Here is a 26586-nt window from a genome sequence, read left to right as displayed (position 1 = left end):
TTAAGACAGTAAGAGTTACCTCATCTAAAAGTCTTTTCCGACACTGTATGAATCAAATGGACTGAAACTGGGGAGTTTTGCATGGATCTGTCGTAAGTGCCTCGTACATTTCCTCCAGAAAGATTTCTGTACGTTTTACAAGTGACATCTAATAGAGGGTTGCAAGACAGCAGCAAATCTTAGCTCAGGGTTTATTAGAATCCCCAACAGATGTCTAGTTTTCAGGAGAGAATACAAGTGTAATACTGAACACGTTTTTCTATTTGCCACATAAAGAGTTTACTGTGCTCACTGCTGCTTGCTGATGCATGCTTTGTCATGAGCTCTCTGTGCAGCATCCATTCAAATGAATGTTAATTTACGTACTACTTCAGGCTGCATGAAAGGAGAGCAATTCTCGGAGGCACTCAGTACAATAAATCATTCAATATAAATTCCTTTATCACTAAAATTGTCCAGGAACAGATCATAAGCAGGGGCACACCAGATATTTGGTTAACTAAAATAAAGCTATGCTGACCTGCTGATGAAGGTTGTAGGAATCTGATCTTGCAAATGCGTCCAAAGATCACCCACTAATCAGGATACACGTGATGCACAGATCCTCAATAACTTGGAAGGGAGCGAGTTGTGAAAAAGGTGGTGTGTGTTATGAAAGGGTTAATTTGGATGGGTTTTGGTATGGGAGGACACATGCATTTTACTTGCCTCCTTTCTTCCCCACTCTAAAATAAGGCAATACAATGCCCTGTTTGCAGTGCCATTTCTACAGACCACAAGAGCAACGAATTGAGCAGCTACGAAAATCATAGAATCACAGAATAGTTTGGGTTGGAAGGGACCTCTAAAGGTCATCTAGTCCAACCCCCCTGCTGTGGGCAGGGACATCTTCAACTAGACCAGGTTGCTCAGGGCCCCGTCCAACCTCAGCTTGAATGTTTCCAGGGATGGGGCATCCACCACCTCTCTGGGCAACCTGGGCCAGTGCCTCACCACCCTCAGCATAAAAAATTTCTTCCTTATATCTAGTCTAAATCTACCCCCCTTTAGTTTAAAGCCATTCCCCCTTGTCCTGTCACAACAGGCCCTGCTAAAAAGTTTGTCCCCACCTTTTTTATAAGCCCCCTTGAAGTACTGACAGGCTGCAAGAAGGTCTCCCTGACATGCTGTGCTTACTTCTGAATTAACTGCAGTCACCACGTGCGGGTTACAGCGTGATGGTACAAGAATGAGATGTCCGCAGAATTTAGCATGTGGACATATTCTTTTTAACCAGGCAGTAAGGTTTCTAGTTCTCCTGCTGAAGTGTTTTCTTACGCCTTATAACAGTACAGTACTTCTTAGTCATCTAGATTGAATACTACAGTGGAATAACTCTGTGAACACTAACACTAGCTTCCTTTTCCGGAGAGCTAATGGGGTTATTTTTATGATGCACATTTTATCAATCAATTTATTTTATGGAAAGAAAATTTTAATGTTCAGTACTTATGCTGATTTTATGTCTCTTAATGTAGATGTGCCCTTTTTTTTTTTTTTAAAGCACTGCTGTATAGCTCAGTGCAGAAAACTACATCCATAAGTAATCTCAGAGAGATTAAAGGAAATCATATTTTGGTGTAAATGCTTATTTAAATGCCTTGTCTTTTCTCAGAATTCATTTGCAGAAGGCATCAAGCAAACAAATTTACCAAGGTTACTTCTTTTTCCTCTATTTGAAACTTACCATTTTATCAAATGGTTGCAGACAGGGCCAAAATGCCCCTAAAAACTTAGATGGATGCTGCTTTGTCTTCTTCCTACTACCACGGAAATCTTGTGTGGGAAAGAAGTTATGCAGTATTGCCTTGTTAAGGCAAAAAATTCTCTGCAATTACCTCTCATGCCAAAAGAAGTCACCAAAACACATCTTCACAGAGACCTAACTTTCAGCATTGCACAATGTTCAATACTGAACAGCAGCAAGTGACATTCAGACATGTGTGAACCTCTGACATAATCAGACATCACATGGAGAAGAATGAAACATTGCTCCTTTAGGTGTATGTATTTTCAAAACTACAACAGGAATGAACAAAAATGACTTTTGATACACTACCTAGGTACCAAAGTACCAGTAGGTATTTAGGACACGGACTCAATCCGATGAAGTCTTTGACAAGAAGACTCCCGTGACTTTGACGGACTCTAGGTCATAACTGAATATTCACAAAGACACTGCTGGGTTGGCTTGTTTTCCTGTTCTGATAGGAACATTCCTGTTTCCATTTACTTCAATCAGCTTTGAACAAACCCCTCATATAAGGGTTAACTAAACCATCATTACCTACAGAATGGAATATGCTTCCCCTCAGCTGCTCCCCCTGTGCCCCTTCACATGAATAATTTGGATGCAAATACCACTAAAGGATACAGCAGCAGTCGGCTTCCACCTGACCGGGATATAACATATACCTCTTTTTGCAAAGAGTTATGCTCGGTGGAGATTAGCATGCGATATACTTACAGAATAAAGTGATAAATTGAACCTACAGTTCATCTAATATTTATACTACATGGATTCCTAGAGGTCCCCACATGCCACCTACAATTCGTATGCACAGTAAGAAACAGAATGCAGCCACATTGCAACTCTCAGTCTGTAGACAATAAAGCTAGTTAATGTGCAATTCTTTTATCACATACTTTGTTTTTATGCTGGTGAGGTCTACTGAGTCTCACGATGAATGATGATATTTATTTATGGACATTTCTGTAGTCCTCACCACTGTAGCATATGAACACCTCAAAGTTTAATGGCATCCCAAATTAACAACTTCTTCTGAGGAAGCACATAAACCTGAAACATCGTGCTCTAGTTAAGTTATAAATCTGTGTCACCGCTCCTGAGCACACACCAAAACTTACACCGAGGAAGCAAGTTTATATGGCAGAACTCTGCGTACTGAGCACGCACCAGCATGAAAGCATTCTTCCCCCTACGCTTAGCCCACTTCACACAACTGTAGTAACATCCTTCCCCTCAAAGAGCTAAGTAGGAACAGCCATCCACGTTTATGTTCAGGAGAGAGCGTGACCCATACTTACTGCCATGGGGATGTTCCACGCCATGTAAACATGCGACTTGAAGTCATCCATCCAGACCTCAGCGGCTCGCAGGGCGTTGCGCTTTGCATAGTAATCAATGTCGTTGTTGTAGGGTTTCTTTGTGCGTTCAATATGTGCCACGCGAGAGCAGGGTAAGACCTCCATGCTTCCTCCACACTGCCAGACCTGCGAGAGTTGGAGGAAAAACAATTAACGTGATTTTTCTTTTTTCTTTTTTTTTTTTTTTCTTTTTAAGGTGGTGCAACTTCTTCTTTTCAGATGCTGTACGTAGAGTGTTCCCTAGGTGGAGATGGGTACTATCGACCGATTCAGAACGATCGCCCCATTGACCTGCTCTGGGGGTGAAACCCCTCTCTCTTCACATTGACTATAGATGAGTCCGAGGTGAATGCAGCTGGCTGTGTTAGGTACATAAGTTTAGGTGCCATAAATATCCAAGTCCTTCCCCATAACGTCACTGTTCTTGGAACCATTAGGCAGAAGACAAATTATAAGGTGGTAACCTCTATCACAGGGACTAATTTAACCTACAGCTTGTTACTGAAACTTCAATAAAAGTCAGTTGGCTGTGTCTGGTGCTGTATATGCGGGGGTTACCATATCAGCTCTCCAAATCAACAAACTTTTAGTAGCTTAAATGTCACTGCCAGAAAAATCTGATACACATTTAGCATACATAAGTCTCTCAGATGACCTATTCAACGCCAGAGCCTTTTATGTGGGGATCTGAACATTACCTTTGGGAAAGGAAACAAATTATCTGCATGCACAATACCAACAGAAAAAAGAAGCATGGAAACACACTGATTTTCTCATTATGGAAACAGACTTTGATTGTGAGTCAGTCAATTATTCTTTTCTTTTTCTATTCTAGCCCCTGCAGGCTTCACTGATTTTCAGCACAGCAATTCTCCCTTCACAAACATGCTTTGCCCTACCTTCAGTAAGAAACAAGCATTGACTTACCTGGTACAGGACGTCCCATGGAAATTTTAGCCAAGAATAAGACACAAGTCTTAGCACAGGATGCCTTGGTAAATCTGGCCATTAACCAAAATGTGCCTTTATTTAACAACAGAGGTTACTGCCACACTTGGTAGTGGATGTGAGCACAGCAAATGCATTTCTCACCCAGTGCTCCTACAACCTCTCAGCCGCTTACCGGGCAGGCGGAGAGGAAAGGAGAAACCTCTGGTGCAACTATTCTGTATACGTTTACCTGCAGCCTGGTCACATAAGAAGCAATAAACGACCACTTATCTCTCTACCCCTGAGTTGATGAAGACGGGGCTGACTGGAGACTGTATCACCCAGCCTTCCCAGACACCACCGTACCCATACCGTGACATTTTTTCCTGTTGATTATTGTCTGAACTCCATGGTGGGAAACAAAGAGGACTTGTCTCTTTGAATCAGCGAGATTAGGAATGATGCAGGGCGAGCAAAGCTTATGCATTTCAGTTCCCTCAGGTCTGCACCTAGTACTATACCTAGCTGAAATAAATAAAAGATATTAAAATATAAGCAATAATCCATTGCTTCCCAAGGCTGCCTTTTACTGAGCATAAGAGCTCGTTTCCAGACAAGATACACTCCAGAACAATACTGGGGCAGTTCTCTCCACCTAACCTGCCTTCTCAGGGACAAAGATAAATTATTTTATCTGCCACTTCCCAAGCAATCTCCTCCAGTTTGGCTTTTTTTTTTTTTTTTTTAATACTTCGTTAGGTAATATTTATTTTCTGCTTTTTGTAGTAAATCACTGGCCACTAGAATTTGCATTTGATAAATAAAATACACTGAAAGACACACTGCTCAAAGTTGGACTGACATATGCTGAGGGTTTCCAGTGCAAAGGGGAAGTGCTACAAAAAAGAAAGGAATAAACTGATTTTCATGATCAGAAGAGGAAATGAGCAGTACATTTTAGTATACCACTATTTGCCCAACCCATCCTGGAAGTCAGCTATTTAGTGCACAGCACATTTTTCTTTCTCTTGATATGGCTAATGACCTTGTAATTTTTATTTATATATGTTGGTACCAAGGGCAAATACATTATCTGAGTGACAGATTTATTTCCTTCAAATGCCAGTGTTCATGCAAACCTGAAAAGGAAAAGGTAGTAAACTGCAACATTAAAGGAAACAGTTTAGCTCATCTATAAATTCAACACAAACAGTTATTTATCAGCGATAAATTCTCCCCAGATGAAATCCACAGGGAACTCAGACACCTGGCTTTGAAGAAAACACAACAAAAACAGGCAGCAGCAGCCTCAGGCCAGACAATGCTCACCCTGTCAGCCAGGATCTTTGGTGCTCAGCAGTCAGCGTGAATTTGCACTGTGGTGCGACCGCCCCATCTGCGGTCGTCTAGATTGCTTTACATTTACGTTCAGTCGCTTCTTTCCCCTACCCCTCAGCCCCATTTTGCTCTTTAAAGAGGCAAAATCTGCTGAAGAGTCGGAAGGAAGGAAACAGCCAGGAAATAATCAAGGAAATTTTGCTTCCTATGAAGATGCTAATCTACCCCAGATGACTTGTTTTTTTCTGGGAATACGTAACTTTTAACCCCGGTGGGGGATGTTTCCCAGGGTAGGGATGGGATTTCCAACCCCAGAGAAAGAGAACTGGATGCACAGCGTACGGGCGAGGAGGCAGTTAGATCGTCGTGTATCACCAGGCGTACATCATCACGCCACCATTTCTCCATATCCCAGATAAATGCCATGGCTGCTCGACTATGGGTCATTTCTTTTCAGGCCAGACAAGGTCTCCTGTTTCACTTCATACGGATTAGTTGCTGTTCAGTGGAGCATGGACATGACTCTGCATCCCCACCCCCTTTCAGTGCACTGCTAAGTACAGAGTCAGGCTCTTGTCCTCTCCCTTTCCAGCCCAATGATTACTTAATCTTACACAAAATGAAAGACTTCCAGTAGTACAACCAAGCACGCGCACCTGAAACCAGCCAAGATCCCAGTAGTTAAGAGCAGTCATGTGAGATTTAGATGAAGACTCAAGACTTGTGTCTGAATGAAGAGGATGGGGAGGTTTAGCACCACCTTCTCCCTGCTGGACACAGAATTGAAAGGCACGTGTGATTCAGAAAACCATTGCCTGTCTGCCTCTAATCACAAGAAGTCTCTGAAATACAACGAAGGATGAAAGAACAAGGAAAGTTTTACTGCACGAAACAGATGAGAGAGGTGAGTCAGTGGCTGCCCCTGATACTGGTTGATTCTCCTCCTCTTTTCATCCTCCAAACTGTATTTAATGACCCATTTTAACAGTAGCAAACAACCCATTTCTTTCCACATCTAACTATGAAATTAAGCCAGAAAAATAACTACATGCATCTATATAGCATTTATCAAGCAGAGTTCTTAAAGTGCCTTACTGTGGGAGCAAACTATTTCTACCTGTGAGCATAAAATGATGCCCAAGTCCCTCCGAACTGACACGTTTCAGGCAATCAGAGGAAACCAACTTCCATACGTATGACTCATCTTCTGGGATAACAACACGTTTCCAACCCAAGTAATTCCTCTCACACTGAGTTGCCAACATTAACTGTGTGTTTCAAGGTTCATTTACTGAGAACATGGAAGTTGAATGGTGACTGAAAGACCTAGAATCATAGAATCATTAAGGTTGGAAAAGACCTCTAAGATCATCGAGTCCAACCGTCAACCCAACACCACCATGCCCACTAAACCATGTCCCTAAGCGCCTCATCTACACGTCTTTTAAATACCTCCAGGGATGGGGACTCAACCACTTCCCTGGGCAGCCTGTTCCAATGTTTCACCACTCTTTCAGTAAAGAAATTTTTCCTCATGTCCAATCTAAACCTCCCCTGGCGCAACTTGAGGCCGTTTCCTCTCGTCCTATCGCTTGTTACTTGGGATAAGAGACCAACACCCACTCTGAGCCGGTCCCTATGAGGTTGCACGTTGCTGAAAAGCAAACTCAGCCTTCTGTCCCCCCATGGAGAGGCAAAGCCCCAATAGTAAACTTTGTTTCTGGCTTCGCAGCATGCACTCATCAAACCTGTATTGGAGGGCAACAGTTGGGGCGACAGCCCAGGCTCCGCTGAAGGTAAGGTAGATACAGGCTCAAAAGATGCCCTGGGCAGGGCACAGAAGTAGCGCCAGCTGATAAGCAGCAACAGCAGAGAAGCAAACAGGCTTCTGCTTTGTGTGCTCCTTGACTCAGTGCGGCTGCTACAGCCCAGGGACTCGGCTTTGCCTCCGCGAGCGTCACACTGTGCAACGTTCTAAGACACGATCAAGTAATTCCAAGAGACACTCAATTTATTTGCTAATTGTAGTTAATTTCTAATTTCAGTATTGCTCTTTAGGCTGCTATAAACAAAATTGATAGCAATATAAATGTTACCATAGCCGTGTTACCTTAGCATTTTTACTGCTAATTATCTCAATCAACTTTTCTATAAACAGACATATTAAGTATTAAGAAGAACAAGTACCCACATCAGGGGTAAATTACAAACTGAATGATAATGTTCATGGTCTGCGCTACAATGATTTACTGGCACTAATTATTAGCTATTCCTGTACACCTGAGATATGGCTGTCCTACAGAAAAGTGTTCACCATTTATTATACAGTAGTCAATCAGACATCATATGCTATGCATCAAAGAAAAACTGAGATGAGACAGTCTCTTGTCTACCATGACCTGAACTGTGCATCACCAAAGTTCTCGGAATGCAGGTTGGGTACATGATTTAAAAAGGCTAATAACTTGCTATGCTTTAACTCTTGCCAAAAAGAAGAAATTTTCTGAGGAAATATATTTTCCCACAAGTACTTGTTGCTAAAGGTCCAAACTGTCATTTTTAATAGGATTTAAAAAAAAATACTGGTTTCCTAAAAAAAAAAAAAAATCCAGAAAACTTCTTAAAACAAATGTCATCTTTTTTCTTTTTGATGAAATTATTAACAACCTAAAAAGGAAGTACAGTTTCAAACCAACACAAAAAAGAAACCAACACAAAAAAGAAACCAACACAAAAAAGAAACCAACACAAAAAAGAAACCAACACAAAAAAGAAACCAACACTTCTGACCAAAATCCAGGTGTTTGGGGAACGAGGAAAGGAGGTGAGCCAAAGTAAAATGTAAAACTCAATCAAATCAAAAAGGTCAACGAACAAGCCTGGTCACCGCTGAAGCAGGATGCAGAGCTGGCTGGGCTGATCAGTTCCTAAGTTACGGCAACATATATACAGTGCATTGCTGACATGGCCTCCAGCTCTGCAGGTGAGACCTGTTTCCAGTTGTGTCATGCCCTGCTGAGTGAATGTCAGAGCTCAGAAACGTCGTGGGATTTCATACTTCGGTGAGCCGTTTGCAGCAGGGCAGCTGCAGCTCCCAAGGTGCTCGCACTGGGTACAGGGCGGGCTCTTCACTCCCCATGGACTCAGCGCTCCGTAAATCAAAAGGCACTCCACATTACCTTCAGCTATTCTGTTTTTTGAAAATACATGTTTACTAACGAGTGAAATGATTCCTGCCAAAAACGGCAATGAATTTCCAGTATTTTGTGGCCATTCTTATGCGTGCTTTTAGGAGTGTCAGGAGAAGGGGGTGCCTGCAGTCTACAAGTAACTAAGACTAGAGATTATTCATTGTTTCAGTCAAAACACACAAATAGCTCCACAAGTTTATGTATGACATTTTGTACACTAAGCCGACCGCACATGGTTATTTAATTTGGTACAAATTATCTCAGTAAAAGCAAAATCAGTAGGTAAAAATGAAAATGGCATTTTATGAAGGCACAGCTGAGGAGACAGTTAACTCTCTTAACTTAGAAAACTTAGACTGGAAAGTAAGATCATGATCCTTAAGAACTTTGTATCCTGCTGTGAGTTTTGCAGTTTAAACACCTTGGTGCTCAGTGATGGAGAAAAATAAAAGCTTCAGACTCTCTGTTGCAACTATTTTTTCCATCAAATACACCTTTGATTCAAGCAGCCGGAGGGATGAGCTATCCAAGAACATGTAGTAGTATAAAGAGGACTTCAGCGTGGGGGGGGGATTTGCTTCCAAGCAATTTCCCTTTGCTAACAATTTCACAGCCTCTTTTAATGGACACACCGGTTCTGTCCATTGGTGCAAACACTGCAAGTTTACAGATGCCAAGGCAACTCCACCACGGAGTGAACCAGGCATCTGCAACGCCTCGGTCTCCACCTCCTTTAAAACTAGCTGAGTAAACATTGGCTCACTTTTCCAAAAGAGAGCTGGGATTAGTCCCGCTCTCTAGTAATATAGAAAATCAAGCAATTAATGAAATTGGCAATAATCTGAGACTTTGAGCCCATTGTTCACAGTTAGCAAGCGGGAGGTGGTGCCAGAAGGGACTATTACTGTACACCTAGCTACTGTGTTGTAGCAGCTTTGTGCTTTATCTGCTTCCAAGAACTTGTGACCCTTCCAGTGGTCCTTTGCTGAAAGAAATAATTACTGTCTGCATCTTCCAGCAGTAAGAAAATGGAAAGAATCAGCTTTAAAACACGCGTGTGGCAGCAGGGTCCCCTCGTTTCTAATGTGCCCAGCAGAGCACGTTACCTGGCATTTCTGCAGTGGTTTCTGCCAGAGGCAGCACTGGAGGTGGATGTTCAGCACATCCTGAAACGAAACCCGTACGCTAGAACCGGACTCTGAGGCTTTATAAAAACAGTTCTGACCTCCACCTGAGCAGCACTTCATGGAAGTAGCCTTTCAGATTTCAGACTTCCTTTCTGTGTGAAGGCAACAGAAGTGACGGAGGAGTTTTTAAAAGCAGCTCAGATATCCCTGTTTTATGATACCCCAGCGTGGGAATTCTTAAAAGTCAGGGATCTCCGATTTCCTTCAATTTTCAAAGCAAAGCCTACCAAAGACGGATGTCTTCTAGACTACCCACACACACCTACGGGCAGGACTGGAAAAGATTTTCCTATCACGAAAGAATTTCCACATGTTTCAGAAATTTTGCTGACGTAAATTGTCAAGAATAACATCAATCTTAAATGTTTTCACTAGTTGAAACACAGGCTTCTTTGTCACCTCTACCTTCCTCCCCCAGAAAAACTACCCCCAAAATGTTTTTATTAAACTGAACCACTAATGATTTTCAGAAGGTCTGTTTGGCGTTAAAAGCTTTTTTTAATATAAGCATATTTCAATCTAAAAGGTCAGTTTAAATTGAAAACCCAAACCTTTGTTGCAAAAATAGCAAAACACAGTCTTTTGACAACATTTAGAAATGTTGTCAAAGCACAGCCTTTTCCACAGAAGTATTTTTGTTTTAATTTCTCAGCTGGAAAAGCCTCAAAAACCTGCCCATCAAACTTTAAGGAGGCCAGTGGGCTCACGGCCCTTCTCAGAGTGCACGTAGCCTGGAGCTAAAGATGCCTTAAATCACTGCGACAGACCATCCAAATGAGGGGATCTGACAGGGTGATTAAATTGTGGTTCCTCAAGGTGAAAAAAGTCTAAGTACTTTCTGGCAAAGGCTGCAATACCTGAAGGGCAGGAGGACACACAACCGAGGCAGTAAATTCACAACAGCAGGTACCGCTGGACCCTCCTCAGCTCCTTTAACACCGCTGTGTAAAAGAAAATCCACGTGTACGGCAAAGTCACAGGAAAATTCCTACTCTGACGAAGTCAGACAGAAAGATAACTCTTAGCATTAAAGACATGCGTAGGAAGATGATGCTGTAGTTTCGGCCTCTCTTTCCAGTCGGCCACAGACCAACAAGGTATGAATCAGAAGGGATTCTTCAAAGTAAATTTGAACCATGACAATAAGATCTTTTTCCATCTGAAACACAGGAACTCTCTACTTATACTCCAGTCCTTAATGGATGTGGCAACTCTTCTAGTGCCCACTCTAGAAACAAAAAATTAGCATAAATATAGCACGCTTTTGGTTCTTACAGCTCTGATATTGACAATTTACATAGTTCACTGAAAACTGATTTTTCAAAGTAATTTGTAGCCTGACGTTTTCTTGTTTTCTAATGGGGTTTTATGGATATTCTTTCTTCCACGTATTGTCAGTGCTGACTAGAGAATCATATTTAATCAGATGCACTAGATAAAGTGCTCTCTCTATTTTTCACTTCACATAGGAAGCTGTTAGAAAGTAGGGAGCTGTCATAATCAAACACGTCATATGGAAAAATTAATCACGTGGTCTCATTTTGTTCATCAACTATTTTTATCATCATCTTTAAAGACAGCCATAATTATGGTTTAAAAAAGTCCCAACTCTCATTTCTCAAAATAGCCTGTGCTATTTAATGGTGTACTTACAGAGCAAAAATCTTTCCACGCTGGGACAAAACAGCTTACATCAGAGACACTTTTAGCTGCCAAAAAAAAGAATTGAAAAAAAGGAAGAAATCACATCTCAAAATCCACAGATCATATGTTTTGTCAAAGACTTCAGGATAAACTTCTGACCAATGCTTGCAAATTACAGGACCCAAAAGGGTCCTCGCTTTACTGATCACGACATTCTCTCTGTTACAGTCCCTGCCTTTTTGGTTTCAACTCCTGCTAACAGCAGTTTATAGATAATCCGCTAATAGCAGATATATAGGGACTGTGACAAAATCTCACATGTAAAAGCTAATTCTGTCACTAGGATAGTCTTATTAACGTAGGTGTGTAAATACCTAGACCCCACTGCCCTCGCTGCCCTGTAAGGCTGGGAACACACAGAAGCATTTGTGGACTATTGATTTTGGAGGGCTGAATTTCACTCGGGGCTCTCCTCCTGTTCTTTTGTCCTGGCTCACGCAGCATGAATTTCATTTGAAGACAGAAGCATAGATATGGAGGATAGAGCAGACGCGGTCATACGAGTCTTTAGTGTATCTTTGGAACTAGTATTACCTCTTTATGATTATTATTAATATTTCAGTTGCCCCAATGATGAACACTTGGAAGCTTGCTGCTTTTCCCAAAACTACTACAATAGAGTTCAAGGGTGTGTTGTTAGATCCTCTTGCAGAGTCTTTGTAAGGTTTCATGGCAGATTCAAAATGGCACCTTTTCTTTGTAGAAAAGTAAAAAAAAATATTTCATAGATACTTGATTAGCCTTTAAAATTTGTTAGAACTGATTGGAGTTTGACCTCTTAGTTTGTTCCCTTGGGGTTTTCTAATATTTACAGATTAATTGCTTTCAGAGAAAAAAGGCAGTGGGACCATAACGTTATTGCAATGAGACACTCAACTGATGCACGTTTTTTTAAATTTCTCTGGTGGCTCTTCAGTAGCAAATTTAGAGGTTGTCCTTCACATATTTCTTAGAGGTTCCACAGAACCTCAAGCCAGCTAAGATCTCAGATGTGACAATAGTGAGAAGATAAAACCCTTCTGCTAACCCTCTTACAGAAGAAAATAGATAAGCGTGAAGAAATTGAAACACGTTCTAGAGAAGCTTGCACTCAGCAACTGCTATCTTGCTGTAAAGATAAACTTTGTGTGTAAAGAACTAAGTCCAATAAATTAATAGACTAGCTGCTATGGGAGGGAGAAGATAGGATTTAAAATGATATTAAAAATGTCCCATATACTTTAACCACTAATCCAATCTCTGTAAACCCATATTTTGCACAATCTTCCCAAAGAATATTGCACCTTTGGAAAAAAGCATGTGTAGGGAAGAAGCTGGTGATTTTATGTGGGAAGCAGAATTCCCTTCTGCAAGGAAAATTCCACACTCTGAAATGTCTTGGTGATGGTGGATGGAAATTGCAAAAAACCTTTAAAGAAACAACAGCAGACTGCTACCGCATAGGATAGCCGCACATGCAACACTGCGTAGGCCATGCTTTATATCCAGATTTAAAAAATATGCATTAACTGGGATGGCAAAGACTAAAATATTACCCCAAACCAAGGTGGTTCAGCAATTCTTGTTTGCCACTAGGAAAGTTCATCTATAACTGCAGTGATGCTGGTCAAAGGCCACCTGCTCCGATAGGGCTGTTTCCTGAGGAGCTGGTGAGAAGGCTTCACAGCCAAGCAGAGCACAGCAGGAGTTAAGCACGAGGCTGAAATGACGGCAAAATGCAGCCAGGTCTATACTCAAAGAAATATTAGGAGAGCTTATGCAGATACCAGACTTCCATCACTGGGCTCTGGAGCCTGCTCCTCATTCCCAGCCCTGAGCTCCTAGGATTCACATGGCTGCAAAGCAGAGCCTGCTTCTGGCGACCATGATATCTGCCCCTGCCGGCACAAGTTCCCTGGATGCCTGCCTGCTCCAGGGTAGCTGCCCAAGAGCGGCACCAGGAGAATTATCCAGAGCCTCCACCGATCCCGACTGATGCAGCTGCAGCAATGTACCAGGTGCCATGCAGGGGACAGTGGCTCACCCCTCTGCTGAGGGCATGATCTCTGTCAGCATGTCCCTCAGGTGGAAAAGGATGGGGGAGATGATCTGTGAGTCCCAGAAAGCACTTAAGGAGCAGAATTTTGGGAGATGGCAGCTTAAGAGGTAATAACAAAGCAGGCAACCTCACAGGCATAGTGTACAGCAAACGTTGGTACGTTCTGTATTGCTGACCTTAGGTGCAGATAAGCACTGTTTATCTACCGTCAACCTCATTGACGTCATTGCTTAGGGATGGCATTAGGGTCTGACACGAGAGGAAGCACTGAGGAATGGGAATAGGGAGAAAGGACAGCCTATAGAAGGGCAAGTTTTTAATTTTCAAAGACTTGTTCTTCTTAGCAAATGAATGAATTTTGGCACCTCAAAACACTCCAGGAGATGTTAACAGCTCCTATCACATAAATGACAGACATAGAAAAGAGATTGCTTTGAGGCATACCCTTAAATTTCATAGACTAGAGATAATAACTCTACTTCCTCTGAATTCTCCTCAAGTCTGAAAGAGGCTGCAAATATCTTCTCCTGGTCTAATACCAGATACGTTGGCTTTTGCAAGCCCAAATCATTTTTCCTTGTATAAAGTAAATGCAACGTGGTATCTTTAATTTAGTTTGGTAATTGTCCCAGGCAGATGCTCCTCATAACATATTCTTTAAGAACGCATTTGATGAGAATAATTTTCTGCGTTCTTACAAATTTACTCAACTTTTTCCCAGATCAATAGAACGGCTGTCAGTCATTTCTGCAAATCTGTCAGCACAGACACTGTTTGTACTCTAACTGTTAAAATTCAACAAATTGGCCTTGCAAAATACAATCCACATGGGATACATGAAATGGCATTAAAGACCAGCCCATCATCCTTGTTCCTCACCTCTCACTCATGTGATTGCTTTAGGTTGTTTCTTCTCACTTATCCCAAAAGACCATAGAGAAAATCTCCCTCTAAATTCAAGTCTCAGCAAGGGATAAAGACATATGTACATTAAGCTTACATCAGAAAATCTGCAGCTGAGCTCCTGCAGCATTTAAGTTCTTAGGAAAATACCTGTTTTGCAAGACTGAGCTTTACTAACCTGCACCAAACCACCAAGTAATGCTGACTAGTCAATTCAGAAGCTTCTCCTGAAACACAAGAACCAGTATACTAACTGCCGTAGTCCAGTGCTCACTTGGACACTACTTAAAAGAGGCTCAAGACTAGATCAGCTGAGCACAGCAGCAGTCCAAACCAGGTTGAAGCACACAGTCAGATGCCAGGAGAAGATTAGCAAGAATACTGAAGGTCAGAGTAGGGATGCCTTGCTTGACATGTGTAGGTGTTCACACGACACTTCCATAAAAGTCCCTCGAAGCGACAAAACTAACTCACAGAGAACAGAACTGGGGCACTTTCTAAAAAACATCACTTACAAAATAACTGCATTGATCACACTTGTCATTGCTGTCTCAGTTTCCACTAATCTATGTCAAGATCAGTATATTCCTCAATCATTCAGCTACTCAATCACTGCCTGAACAAACGGAGAGGCATTCAACCTATTAACCATGCTGATACTTGTAGTATGGCTTTCTAAGCCTTCGACTCCTATCGGAAAGTCTTACCTAAAAATAGTAACTGGCACTTAGTCATCATATGCCTTTGGCCCATTAGTAGTTTAATTCCGTTGAGGTTTACAAGGCTCTGTATTAACAAAAATCAGTCCTTCACACAACGTAGCAGGAGACTGTGCTTTTGCTCTGAGGCCAATTCCACCCTTGCCCTAGCCCGGGTTGTCACCTATGGACACTGTTCATAAAGCAACAGCTCCTTCAGAAATCAACTTTTCAAGATCATCATCTCCTCAGTGGGAAAAGAAGTGGTGAGTACAGAGGACCAGATTTGGTTAAAACCCATCACATGAACTAGTTAAAAAACATCTGAGAGAGAGCTAAAGTCAAAGATTGTCATATTTAGATGGGGTTTGTATGCACCTAGTTTAAGTTTAGGTTTGGGCTTTGGATCTGTGGTCAAATGAGGACAGTCTTTGAGCTTTTGAGGGGAAGAGTTGTTTTATGTTTCAAACCCCTTCCCATTTTAATTTGGTGTCTCAGGTGAACAGGGATTATTTCCTCTGACTAAATTAAAGCAAAAATTGGACCTCCAACCCAGAAGCAAAATTAAAAGCCTTTGCCAAAGCCAGGTCCTAGAATTAAAACACCCACACTAATAACCTCAGGGGTTGGTCTACTCATAACACCAATTTTCAGATTTAAACTTATTGAACTCAGAAAGAAAACAAGAGAAAAAATGATACAGCAAGTTTGGAGTCATATACATCAATGCATGTGGCAGCTGAATTACAGAATCACAGAATGGATGAAGCTGGAAGGGACCTCTGGAGGTCATCTGGTCCACCCCCCGCCCCGCTCAAGCAGGGCCACATAGAGCCAGTTGCCCAGGACCATGTCCCAGCAGCTTTTGAATATCTCCAATGATGGACACTCCACAACCTCTCCGGGCAACCTTTCAACATTGTCTCAACAGTCTGATTTCAATTCACTTTCTTCAAAATGGCAAATGAAATGGTTTTCACACTGTTTAGGGTGCCCGTGCTAGTATGTCTCGGCAATAAACTACTTCTAACTTTGCAGAAAGGGCAGACAGCAAGCGCGTAACTGAAAGGCACCTTTTCTAACAGGCAGGCAAACACATTAGCCTAAAACTAGGCAGAACCTCTAATAGCATCTCCCTTCAGTTGTTACCTAAGCTAAGCCAGGATGAAAGTAAAAGGCAAAAGTTGTTCAACTTTCCCTCCCCCCCCCCCCGCAAAGTGAGTTCTCATCTTTCTTGTGTAACAGCATTACTCCACACTTTTAGTCTTTTGCTAAAGAAATAATCCTTACTGCGTGTTCAGCCTTCAGTAAGAAGGCTGAAGAAAATGATAAAATGCTTCCTGGCATTTTAGCTGAGACCACAGGGAGGAAGAATAAAGAATGGAATTTATTGATGCTTCTATTAGAATAAAGTCATTCTTGAATAAGAAAATATTGAAACAGACTGTCTAATGAAGCGATCACAAAGGGTCTTTTCAAAGGACCCTAAGTGGAGTCGTCCTCATTTGTTTTCTCTTTCCACAACAGCCCCTTAAGTGATCTTTGCCTATTGTCTGCACTAAATCCTGCATGGTTGCTATTTCATTTTAAAGAAAAAAGCTTTTAGGCTGCATGGAATTCATTCAGTGAGAGCTATTATGCTTATTGTGACTCTGCTGTAGAGCCAAGGGATTTACTATATGCTCATTAGATCCTGCTTTGTTCCAAAACAATCTTTTACAATGCAAATTTTAGCACACTGATCTACTTAGAATAACACTTTCTAAAAGAGGCTATTAAAGTAAAAAGCTTCTTCTAATGCAGAAACGCTACAAACTCAGATTAATTACTGATATTTTAGACCATGAAGACTTCTGGTGTGTCAGCTTAAATTCAGCTTTGAACATGGTTACGAGAAGTCACAGGAGACTCTGTTACGAGTACAAAGCGACACCATGGACAGTCAGAGAGCTGAGGCCACACTGTAAAGCCACCATAGATGAGGCATGTTTGTCAGTTGGCTTCTCGGTGGCTGGCGTACAAAAGACTTGATCTGTTCAAGCGCTGGCACCTGAAGCAGCTAGGCAGCGGAGAAGCCTCACCAGCAGAGATGTTCGTTCACCAGGACCTCTAAGGAAGCTACATGAGACGAGAGGTGCGAGTTCTCCACAGCCCTGCTACATAACCATCTCCAGGGCAGTGCCGATGAAAAAAGGAAAGAAAGCGAGGCAAACGTCGCTGGAAAAAAAGGCAGAAGTGAGCAGAAACAACTCACTGAGTTCTGACACTGGGGAGCTGTGACAGTTTCCGTCTCTCGGGAGCGCTCTTTAAATTCACGTTTGGCAGCCGTGACCTGCAGAGGTATTGATGATGCGGGGTGCACTCTTGTTTTTCAAAGCATTAATTCTATCTTGTTCCTCCTCTGTGACCTTCCCACGGGAGCGGTTGTACGAACACAGAACGATGAATATTATCATCCAGGAGATATACCTGATAACTCATTCTTAATAGTTCTATAAATCTCACTAAGTCTTAGTGCTTTAAGCGTACAGCAGAGATAATACTGCTGTAAGGAATAGCGTGAACCCATCTCTCATAAGTACAGAAACCAGCCAGTCTAGTGACACTGTATTAAAGCATTCTCTCTTGCACTCTGATTAGCAGAACTCAAGCTGGAGGTAGAATTTATACTGAAAACTGATCTCTAGGAGGATAATTCATAAAATATCAGCGGTGAGCAATAAGGAAAAGAATAGTTCGCTAGCAGAAGTACTAACAAATCATTATAGTAGTCCCAGACATCCTTTTCCCACACACCCATTCTAAATCAGATCAGCAAACTAAACATGCAATTTATATTGAAAAAAAAAAGCACAAATCATCACCTGCTTATACTGGACAAGTTCATCTGGTGGGAATAAGCACCTGCTCGCTAAACCAACACATGATTATTGAATTCAGATGACGTCCTGTTTTACACAGTAAGTGCCAAATCCTTAATAATCATAAGATGCAGATGTGTGCGAGCATGGCTTTCACTGGGAATGCTTATTTACTTCAGATGACAAACCCACAATTAAGATTCTCCTCCCGGGCAAAACATAACCAGTGCTATAGGAAGGTGCCGAAGGAGGGGAGTTGCCCATAAACAACTAGAACAGGCTACCTGAAACGTGTCTCTCAAGTTTGGAAAACACGCCTCTGACTACCCTGCCCTTTCGCCTCGGCACAGCTCCCCTTGGCAGCTGCCTGCGCTGCAAGAAGAACGTGAAAAAAATGCAAAAACACTCCGGTGAGTCTGTTACAACATGCTTCGACTTCACCTTCCTGACTAAAGGACAGTACACGTCTGGAACGATTTTTGGCTACCTTAGAGGAAATGCACAAAGGCAGAGAAGAGGAACTTTAACAGAAGAAATTGCTATTATGTCCTAGTCATTCACTCTGCTTAAATGCTTTATTGCTGCTATTAATGGACAGATAATAACGTTAATCATAGGCTGCGATGTGACTGACAAACTAAGCTATTCTATATGAACGGACAGCTTAGTGCGTCACCTAAAAAGCTGGTAAAGGGATGTGATTTGGGTAAAACAAAAGAAAAAGGCTGTTTGTGATTTTGGTGGACAACTCCCTAAAGAATCTCCAAATCCTAGGACTGCAAAGCAGGCTGTCACATTTTTGGATTTGTTGCCTCTTCGGGGAAATTTGAAGTGAGGTGTATCACCAGATACAGCCTTGTACTGGCTCTTTTCATTTTATTTCTTCAGGACCAGTTATTCCCAGTTACAAAGATTTAGACTAAGGCTTGCTTTAGCTGACAAATCCTTTTGTTTGGAGGATTTTTTTTTAATTTTTTTTTTGTTCTCTTGTATAATGAAACCAACAGAAACATATTGATGGTGGCATATAAAAGAGTTTGCTAGGCATGTTTTTATTCTTTGAACTAGATAGGACACATTCCATCTAGCATAAGAATGCAAAAATACACATACGCATTTGGCAGTATTTTTCCCAAGAGCTAAAAGCGTCCTCACAATCGAACATTGTAAATATTAGCTTCAGCTTATTGGGAAGATAGTGTCCTGTATTATTAAAGTGCTGAGCAAATAAGGGATGTTCTTTGTTTGCAAGAGATTTCTAGAAGTTAAATATATATAGATACAGATGTGGTTTCAAATTGAACCAAAAATGTGCTTGGCATTTCAAAGCGTTTGACAACTCAAAATACGGAAAGAAAGTTCATTTCAGATCAAGCAAAATATTTTGCTTCAACAACATCTGAAAATACCCTTTTCTGAGAATGTAATTTAATGGATTCTCCTTTCTCAACAGATGAAATTAGAGATTTTTTTTTTTTGCCAAATCTGTAGTCTTTTTTCAAAAAAAATTATTTGGACAATTACTGTCCCATTATAGACAAAAAGATCATCAGTTGATTACAAAGAAAACACCGACATATACCTTTTGCCTTTTTATGGCTTCCTTAATTAAGTCATTCATCATCATTCTTCACTCCTAGGCTGGGAACCTACACACCAAATTTCTGCTGTGAGCAGATTTTTAAAAAACCCCTTCAATTAGAGACAGTCTTGAAAACAAACCATGTAGAAGAAAGCCCCGTGCTCTGAGCCAAGTCCATGTTCTCCACCTTGGACTTACCACTTCGTGCTAAGCCAAAGAGAAAGGTAATCTACAGCTAATAAAATTTCACCTAAATTCATCTCTTGTTCTGCTTCCCTGTGTCAGACAGCTGCATGCTGAACCACGTGGTGACATCTATCACGCTGGGAATCAGTAGCAGCTCTGTCCCTGCCCTTGGAGACAACTGTAAGACAGAGCTCAGCAGACGTTAGAAACGTTTTTCTATCATCCTTCCTTGCTCTTATCCAAGGACTTTCATCCTGACACCTGAGAGTGACTTGCAGACACCCCCTGTGAGCAGGGAGAACAGTATCCCGATTTCATAAGCTAGGAAATGAAGATGGATGTATTTCATGCCACCTCTCGATGACTCTGTTCTTATAAAACTCATTGCCTCCATGAGATTCTTACAATGGAAAGGGTTAGAACAACTAGGGTATGTTAGATAAGGATTTCAGAGAATACTTAGACAACTTGCTCATACAGCGTGCTCATCCCTCCCCCTCAATCCTGCCCTTATTTACCCTCCCCTGGCCCACCACCGAATTTGGCCCCTCTGCATTTCACATACCGCTAGATGTTGAAAGTGATTACAGCGCAAACATGCACTCACAAACACGGCACCGCTTGACTGGTGTCTAACAGAGCAAGCCAGAGCCGGTTGTATATAGCACAGTCATGAAATACAGGTATCAGCACAAAACTGACCTCAAAAGGATGTCAGACGTGACCAGAAAAGTATTGCATTAGAAAAAATACAGAGTTTACTTAATGACCTATGGCATTTTATGTTCCCAGACAGTTGCTATAGTTTTACTGCAGAAGATACACTTCAACTACAGCTTGGCTAAAATAAATAAATAAAAACAACCCTTCTCTTGCTCCAGTAATTTTTTATTTCTGGAGAATGGTAGTAGTCATTAAACACTACTTTGCTTCATGAAAGTCTGACTTTCCAAGAACTGAAAGAGACAGTGCCACAGGATTAAGTAATTCTTTCATCACATGGCTGATGTATTTTATCCCTGCCGGGTCACAAGTGCTCTTGATTTACCAAGCTCCAGGTTTTATCTATTTATTTGTGGACCCTTTGTTGTAAACATTTTGGGCTGCCAAAGAAATAATCAAGAGTCACTCCTACTTTTCTTTTTCAACCTAAATATAATTCTCTGTTAAAATAACCTTTTCTGATAAAATGGGATGGATGATAAGAAAACGATTACAGGGGCTGCATTGCTTTGCCTATCATGTATACGAAAATTTGAAAAAATATAGCTCTACATCATTTTTATGAAGGCACTTTTCTGGACTTTCACCTCATTTAATTTTGCCCTGGAGCATCTTTGCTGTGAGTAACATGGAATACAATCCACTTGTCTGTCCCGTTGCCTCTAAATAATCTCTTTCCATCTTCTCTCAGAGCCAGGCTGTCACAAGCAGCGTAATACCTCTACAGAGACGAAATAAGACAAAAGCAATAACCACAGTCAAAGCCCGCAGGGATTTCTTCACGAGCTCTAACTACAGTATCCACTGTATCAAAATCCTGCCTTGTTGCCCTGTGTCAATGTTTACATGCTCTGCTGCTTCTACCACTCGCGTTTTCAGAGGAATTCCAGCCTTATCGTCTGCTTTGTCAGGTGACGGCAACAACTATTTCCTTCCCCCATTTCTCCTGTCACTGCCACCGTCTGCCAGGCAACTCTGGTCACAGCCTCTGCTCTACGACTGAACTCTGCTGGGCAATTCCATTATTATATGAAGGATGCTGTGTTTAAAAAATGATTCAAGTACCCCGTAACACTGCGGGAGAAAGGGCTTTGTGGCTGCTTGCGTCCCATTGCTGAGACTAAACTGCCGGTTACGTGGGTTGTTTTGGCTGGGCCAGGTGAAGACCTTATCCCAGAGGTGTCTGTGCCAGTCCCGGTTCATTCCCTCTGCCCTCCATATTCCCCCATCCCCAAAAGATTACCACGGCTTGAGCTGGTCATGCGAATGCCCTGTAATCTGGGTAAACTATAACTCAAAATGATACAGTCTAGTTTAAACACTTAATAATAGGAGCTGCAACCCTGTATCATTTTGAGCGATTTGGGAAGACTAAGTATGCAGTTAAGGGAATGGTAATCTCTGTTTCAGGATGAAGACAAAGAAGAGGCAGCATATATTTACCTAGCTTTGCTGGAAACAAAAATGCCTGACTGTAATTTATGTTGGCATGGACCTGTTGAAGGGTGAATTTCAGTTTTTTAAAAGAGGAGTACTGTGGCTGTTAATGTGACAGCAGTTACGGAAGCTTCAATCACATCCAGATGCTACACATGCACATACTGAAATACCAGAAGCCTTTTAGAGATCCTCTGAAAGATGGACATGGACAGAAAGAACTATTTCCTCCCGTCTGCCATAGAACAAAAATTGAATATGGGAAATAAAATGTCTTAATCAAAGTCACGTCTGAACCTATGGCAGAGACAGATATGAACTCAGGTTTTCCAATTTTTGGGCTAGTGCCTTAGCTGAAAGATTATTCTAACGCAACCAGCTACGGTCAGTCTATGGGCTCTGCATAGAACAGGCAGAGATTTTTTACTCATCTGCAGATCTCTGCAGGATTTCTGGCCAGGAAACATCAGTTCTGCTCAATATTTAAAAATTTGTGTTCAATCCAGTTTTTCTCACCTTTACTATTTTGAAGAGAAATCCTCCTTGGTGCTCTGACAGGTATCAGGAGCTGAGAAACACTGGCAGCCCCCGTGGAACCAGAGGCATGAGCAAGGACGGCACTCCAGCGAATACGCAGCCTCTCCACGAGCTGCCCCGGGGAGCCCCTGGGCTCCCCAGAGCCGCGCACAGGTGGGCTGCTGGGGACCGTGGTCTGGCGAGAGACCGGGCAAATGCAGAGAAGCCAAATCAAATGAACAGTCCGTGTGGAGTAAGATAAATGTAATGAATCATTGCCTTCCAATTAAGAAATACCCTCTTAATTTTTTTCCTCAGTGTAGTTTAACTGGGATCCTCCTTCCTGATTAGATTCAGTGATTACTGATAGTCCCCAGAAAACAGGCTAGTAAATTCACGTGCTGACAGATACACACAAGTTATGAGAATATAAAGACACTGTTCTTGAAGATGTCTAAGTACTGTCTCCCAGTATCTGCAACGATTCACGTCAAAATGCCTTGGGGACGGCTCGGTAGCACCATCTGCTCCCTTGAGAGAACATGTCATATACATTCAAGGTCTACCTGCATTCATGCACATAGACAGGCGACACAACCGAGTGGAGCATCTAAAGGCAGTAGCCAGAGATCACTAGAAAACTCTGCAGGTACACCTGTCCCCTATCTCCACTTGTCAAAGCGTTCAAACTTCAGGTGGAACAGGGTTTGTGCAAGTGGACCAAGAGAATGTACTTTTCTTCTGACAAATCAACTGTATTTCATAAGTATTCCTTCTAAATAGCATGAGTATGTTTTTAAATCTCAAAAATATGCCATACAGTGAGACTTAGGAAGCCCAAGCTATTTTCTGAGAGAAGTCCAAGAGACAGTTTGATAACTAGCTGCATGGGAAGAAATTCCTGATCCTAGCTCTTTAAAGTAGCAGAAAGACATAATGAAATCTAATAATTGGTAGCTAATGCTAGAGAAATTCTGACTTCAGAATAAATCGGGTCTTCTTTAAACAACAAAGGTAATTAAACACCGAAGAGCTTACTGGCTTACTGTGGCAAATTCTCTACTACTAAAAGGTTTTTTACAGTGAGGCTAGGCATCTTCTAAGACCTACCAAAAAACTCATATGGAGCTATCTCTGTAAGCTGCTGGGTCAGGATCTTGGCCCTCCATTAGCCAGTTTAATTGAAGGAGCCTGCTAGAAGTTGGGGGATTTAACCTTGCATATCAAATTTACAAAGTATTGTGGAGCAAGAAAATACCACAGCTCAAAAGAAAGCCTGACAATCAGCAAACTATTTTTCCAGTTTTTATAAATGATACATAATTTTCATGTATTGAAAATTAATCAGGCAAGCTTCCTAGACTGGGCTCAATCCAGCCCAATAACCCTTTGATGCAGCATTAGAATTTCTTCAGACAATATTTCTTTCCTTAGATTTCTCAGGCTATGATTATTATAACTACAGGGCAAGAGATACAGATGGAGATTAGTAACTCCTTCACAAGGGGAAAAAAATTGAATGCATAGTGCATCACTTTCTGGTAATCCAAGACACAATACAACAATGTCTTCCTCTGCTTGTAATCACTAAGGATGAGCAGGAAACCAGAAGTTATCAAGCAGAACAAACTTAATGCACTTGAGAGCGGTACAGTCATGGTTTTATATTAATAAACTCAAGAGTAGGCAGCAAGCAACAGCTACTACTAAATAGGCACCATGGCCAGAACTGAGCACACTATGTGACAACACCTCAGAAGCAAATGTTCTGTAAATGTCTTCCTCAGAGAGTGGAAACTTTATTTTTAAGCTAACTCTTGAGGACAGTCACCATATGATGCTAAGTTAAAAAAAAAAGAGTCGCTCCCACATCCACCCTCTCTAAACAGCAGAGCAAAGCCATCTCCCAGCCCCCGTCAGGGTGACTGCACAAGACTCCGAGGACCTCTGCGGTGTCTCCGGAGGGCAGCCCCGAGGCGTCCTCCAGACACGCTTGCTTCACGCACTCTGTTGAGCTCTGAATGCAGCTTCTGGTGGGGCTGCACTGCAACCTCTGGGACACAGAGGGTCTCGGGACACAGCATCCTGGCAGATCTGTAAGCCTCAGCAATAACTGGGGAGCTGCCTGTGAACAGCTACCGCAGAGGCAGACCTATGGACGTTCCTGTGTGGATTATCTCAACTTGGACCTTACTTCCAAACTACGTTCCATTTTTAACCTTTAGACTGCGTTTGCCTTTGTCTGCTGACATAAAGAAAACTCCGCTACTAGAAATCTTCTTTTATATCCTTTGAGATCATTAGGAAATCACTTCTTGCCTTTGCTGCTGATGCAGAATGGCATTACTGAGGGCAGAAATGCAATTTGCAATTGCCTGTAGTTCCAGATCCAGCCAAGCACTTGACTGCTTTCTTAACCATACAGCTCTGTGTTATTCCATTGACTATAGCAGGGCCGCTCACACAGCTAAAATTAAATGCCCGTTTAAGTGCCTTGTAGGTTTTTGGCTTGTTAACAATTCACCGCCAATACCTCAACCCACTTAGACTGTCGCTCTTTCTCACTTGTAGTGGTTCTCCAGTGTTAACCAGAGTTTAAAAACTCCTTTTAACTCCGAGTTGAACAAGTAAATGTGCTTCTGAAAACACCCATGAGAAGACCTACTGAAGAACCTGCTATCTTTCCTACTTATGCAATTTTCATAACAGAACTGTACATCACACTTATCTCATTAGCAGTCACCACCTCAGGCAGTACATACAATGTGGGTGGGTTTTCTTTTTTCTGATTACCTAGGAAGTCTTGCTGTCTCTAATTTTCCATGAATCTCATGAATTGCCACTGAAATCTTTATAGCTACAGTAGCCTCGAATGTAATGCTGTAAACCAATTTTATACCCAATAAAACAATTTAATGCCTAATAAACTTTATGAAGAAAGTGGCACATTTCTAAGCAGTGCCTCTTGGTAATGAAATCAAGCCAAAGATGCCTGAGGGAGAAAAGCTCCATGTCTGCGAGTAGCAGCCTTAGGTATGTGCTGATGCCTAGGGTGGACATCAGAGACCTCACAAAACCAGCCAGTACAATTTGATTGCCCAGCCAGATTTGGCAAAGCTGTAGCAACGGGTCCATCAATGAAGAATTTCCAATCCTTCTCACAACAGACACAGCGCACTGAAGCGTACTAATGCAGATGAGGAAGGAAAGCCAAAACGCATTGAACTAAAGTGAGGAGGCAAGCAGAGCTCCTGTAACTGTTTGACTGACAGGTTTGGTTTGGATGAACTTCCCAAAGGCACAGGCTGCTCTTCCTCAGAACGGCGAGGCTGGAAAAAGCACAGAAACAGTCTCTCACCTTTCTAGTTCAGCTGAAGCCTGAAGATGCTGATGTGTGAAAATGGGAGTTAATTTTGCAAGAACTTTCTGGAGCACTCAGATGTTGACTTCCGAAATTCTGTGAAGAGATGATTTTTGGATTTCGTTTTAACTGAGAATAGTGTAAGCCACCCCCCAGATGAAAGCATTCTTGAAAACACAACTTCAGTTTGGGGAACGGAGTCTCATCCTTTCGTTCCTTAGAGCAGTTGTAACAGATCTAATCAAATAATTATAACACGCTTTAGCTAGAAGGGTAAGGAAGAAAAACTGTGTATGTGAATGAAAAGACGATGGGTCACAACAGTAGCAGTGACTTGTAAGGGTTATTTCTCACATCTGAAAGCCCAATAACTCACAAGTACCCCTAGCCATAAGTGAATTATATGAGTCTCTTGTGCAAGTAACATTTTCCATTATGCACCTAGTCTGATGCACTGTAACAATTTGTCTCTCTTCACAAAACCATAAGGAATGTTTCCGAGAGAACTTCAGGAGCCACAGAGGGTAAAAGGCTTCCTGGCCTGCGAAAATGCCCATGCTTCAATCATCAATGCCTCTCTGCATTTAAAGCTGCCTAAGTGCTTAACGCTCCCCTTTTGATGCTTTGTAGGAAGCGTGCCCTACAATGCATCATTGGCATACAGTCTGTATCCCCCATTTCCTTCTCTTTTTTCCTCTGGTACCTTTCATACAGCAAGACTAAACTGTACTTTCAGCTTTGCTGTTGTATAGTTACAATCAAGTCATTGTCTCGAGCGAAGTTA

The 26586-nt window shown here is 41.8% G+C and overlaps 1 protein-coding gene across 2 annotated transcripts in view; it reads right to left on the bottom strand.

The window, feature by feature from the left end:
- The window catches only part of GALNT9 (polypeptide N-acetylgalactosaminyltransferase 9), a 227167-nt gene that overhangs the window by 21106 nt on the left and 179475 nt on the right, over positions 1–26586 (bottom strand). For both annotated transcript variants that reach the window (XM_076352635.1, XM_076352634.1), the window contains exon 7: positions 3088–3273. In XM_076352635.1, the coding sequence (XP_076208750.1) occupies positions 3088–3273 (186 nt within the window). The remainder of the gene's footprint in view (positions 1–3087; positions 3274–26586) is intronic.

Source organism: Aptenodytes patagonicus, chromosome 15 (assembly GCF_965638725.1).
Source record: "Aptenodytes patagonicus chromosome 15, bAptPat1.pri.cur, whole genome shotgun sequence".
In the NCBI taxonomy this organism is placed as follows: Eukaryota; Metazoa; Chordata; class Aves; order Sphenisciformes; family Spheniscidae; genus Aptenodytes; species Aptenodytes patagonicus.
This window is presented reverse-complemented; position numbering and strand designations above follow the sequence as displayed.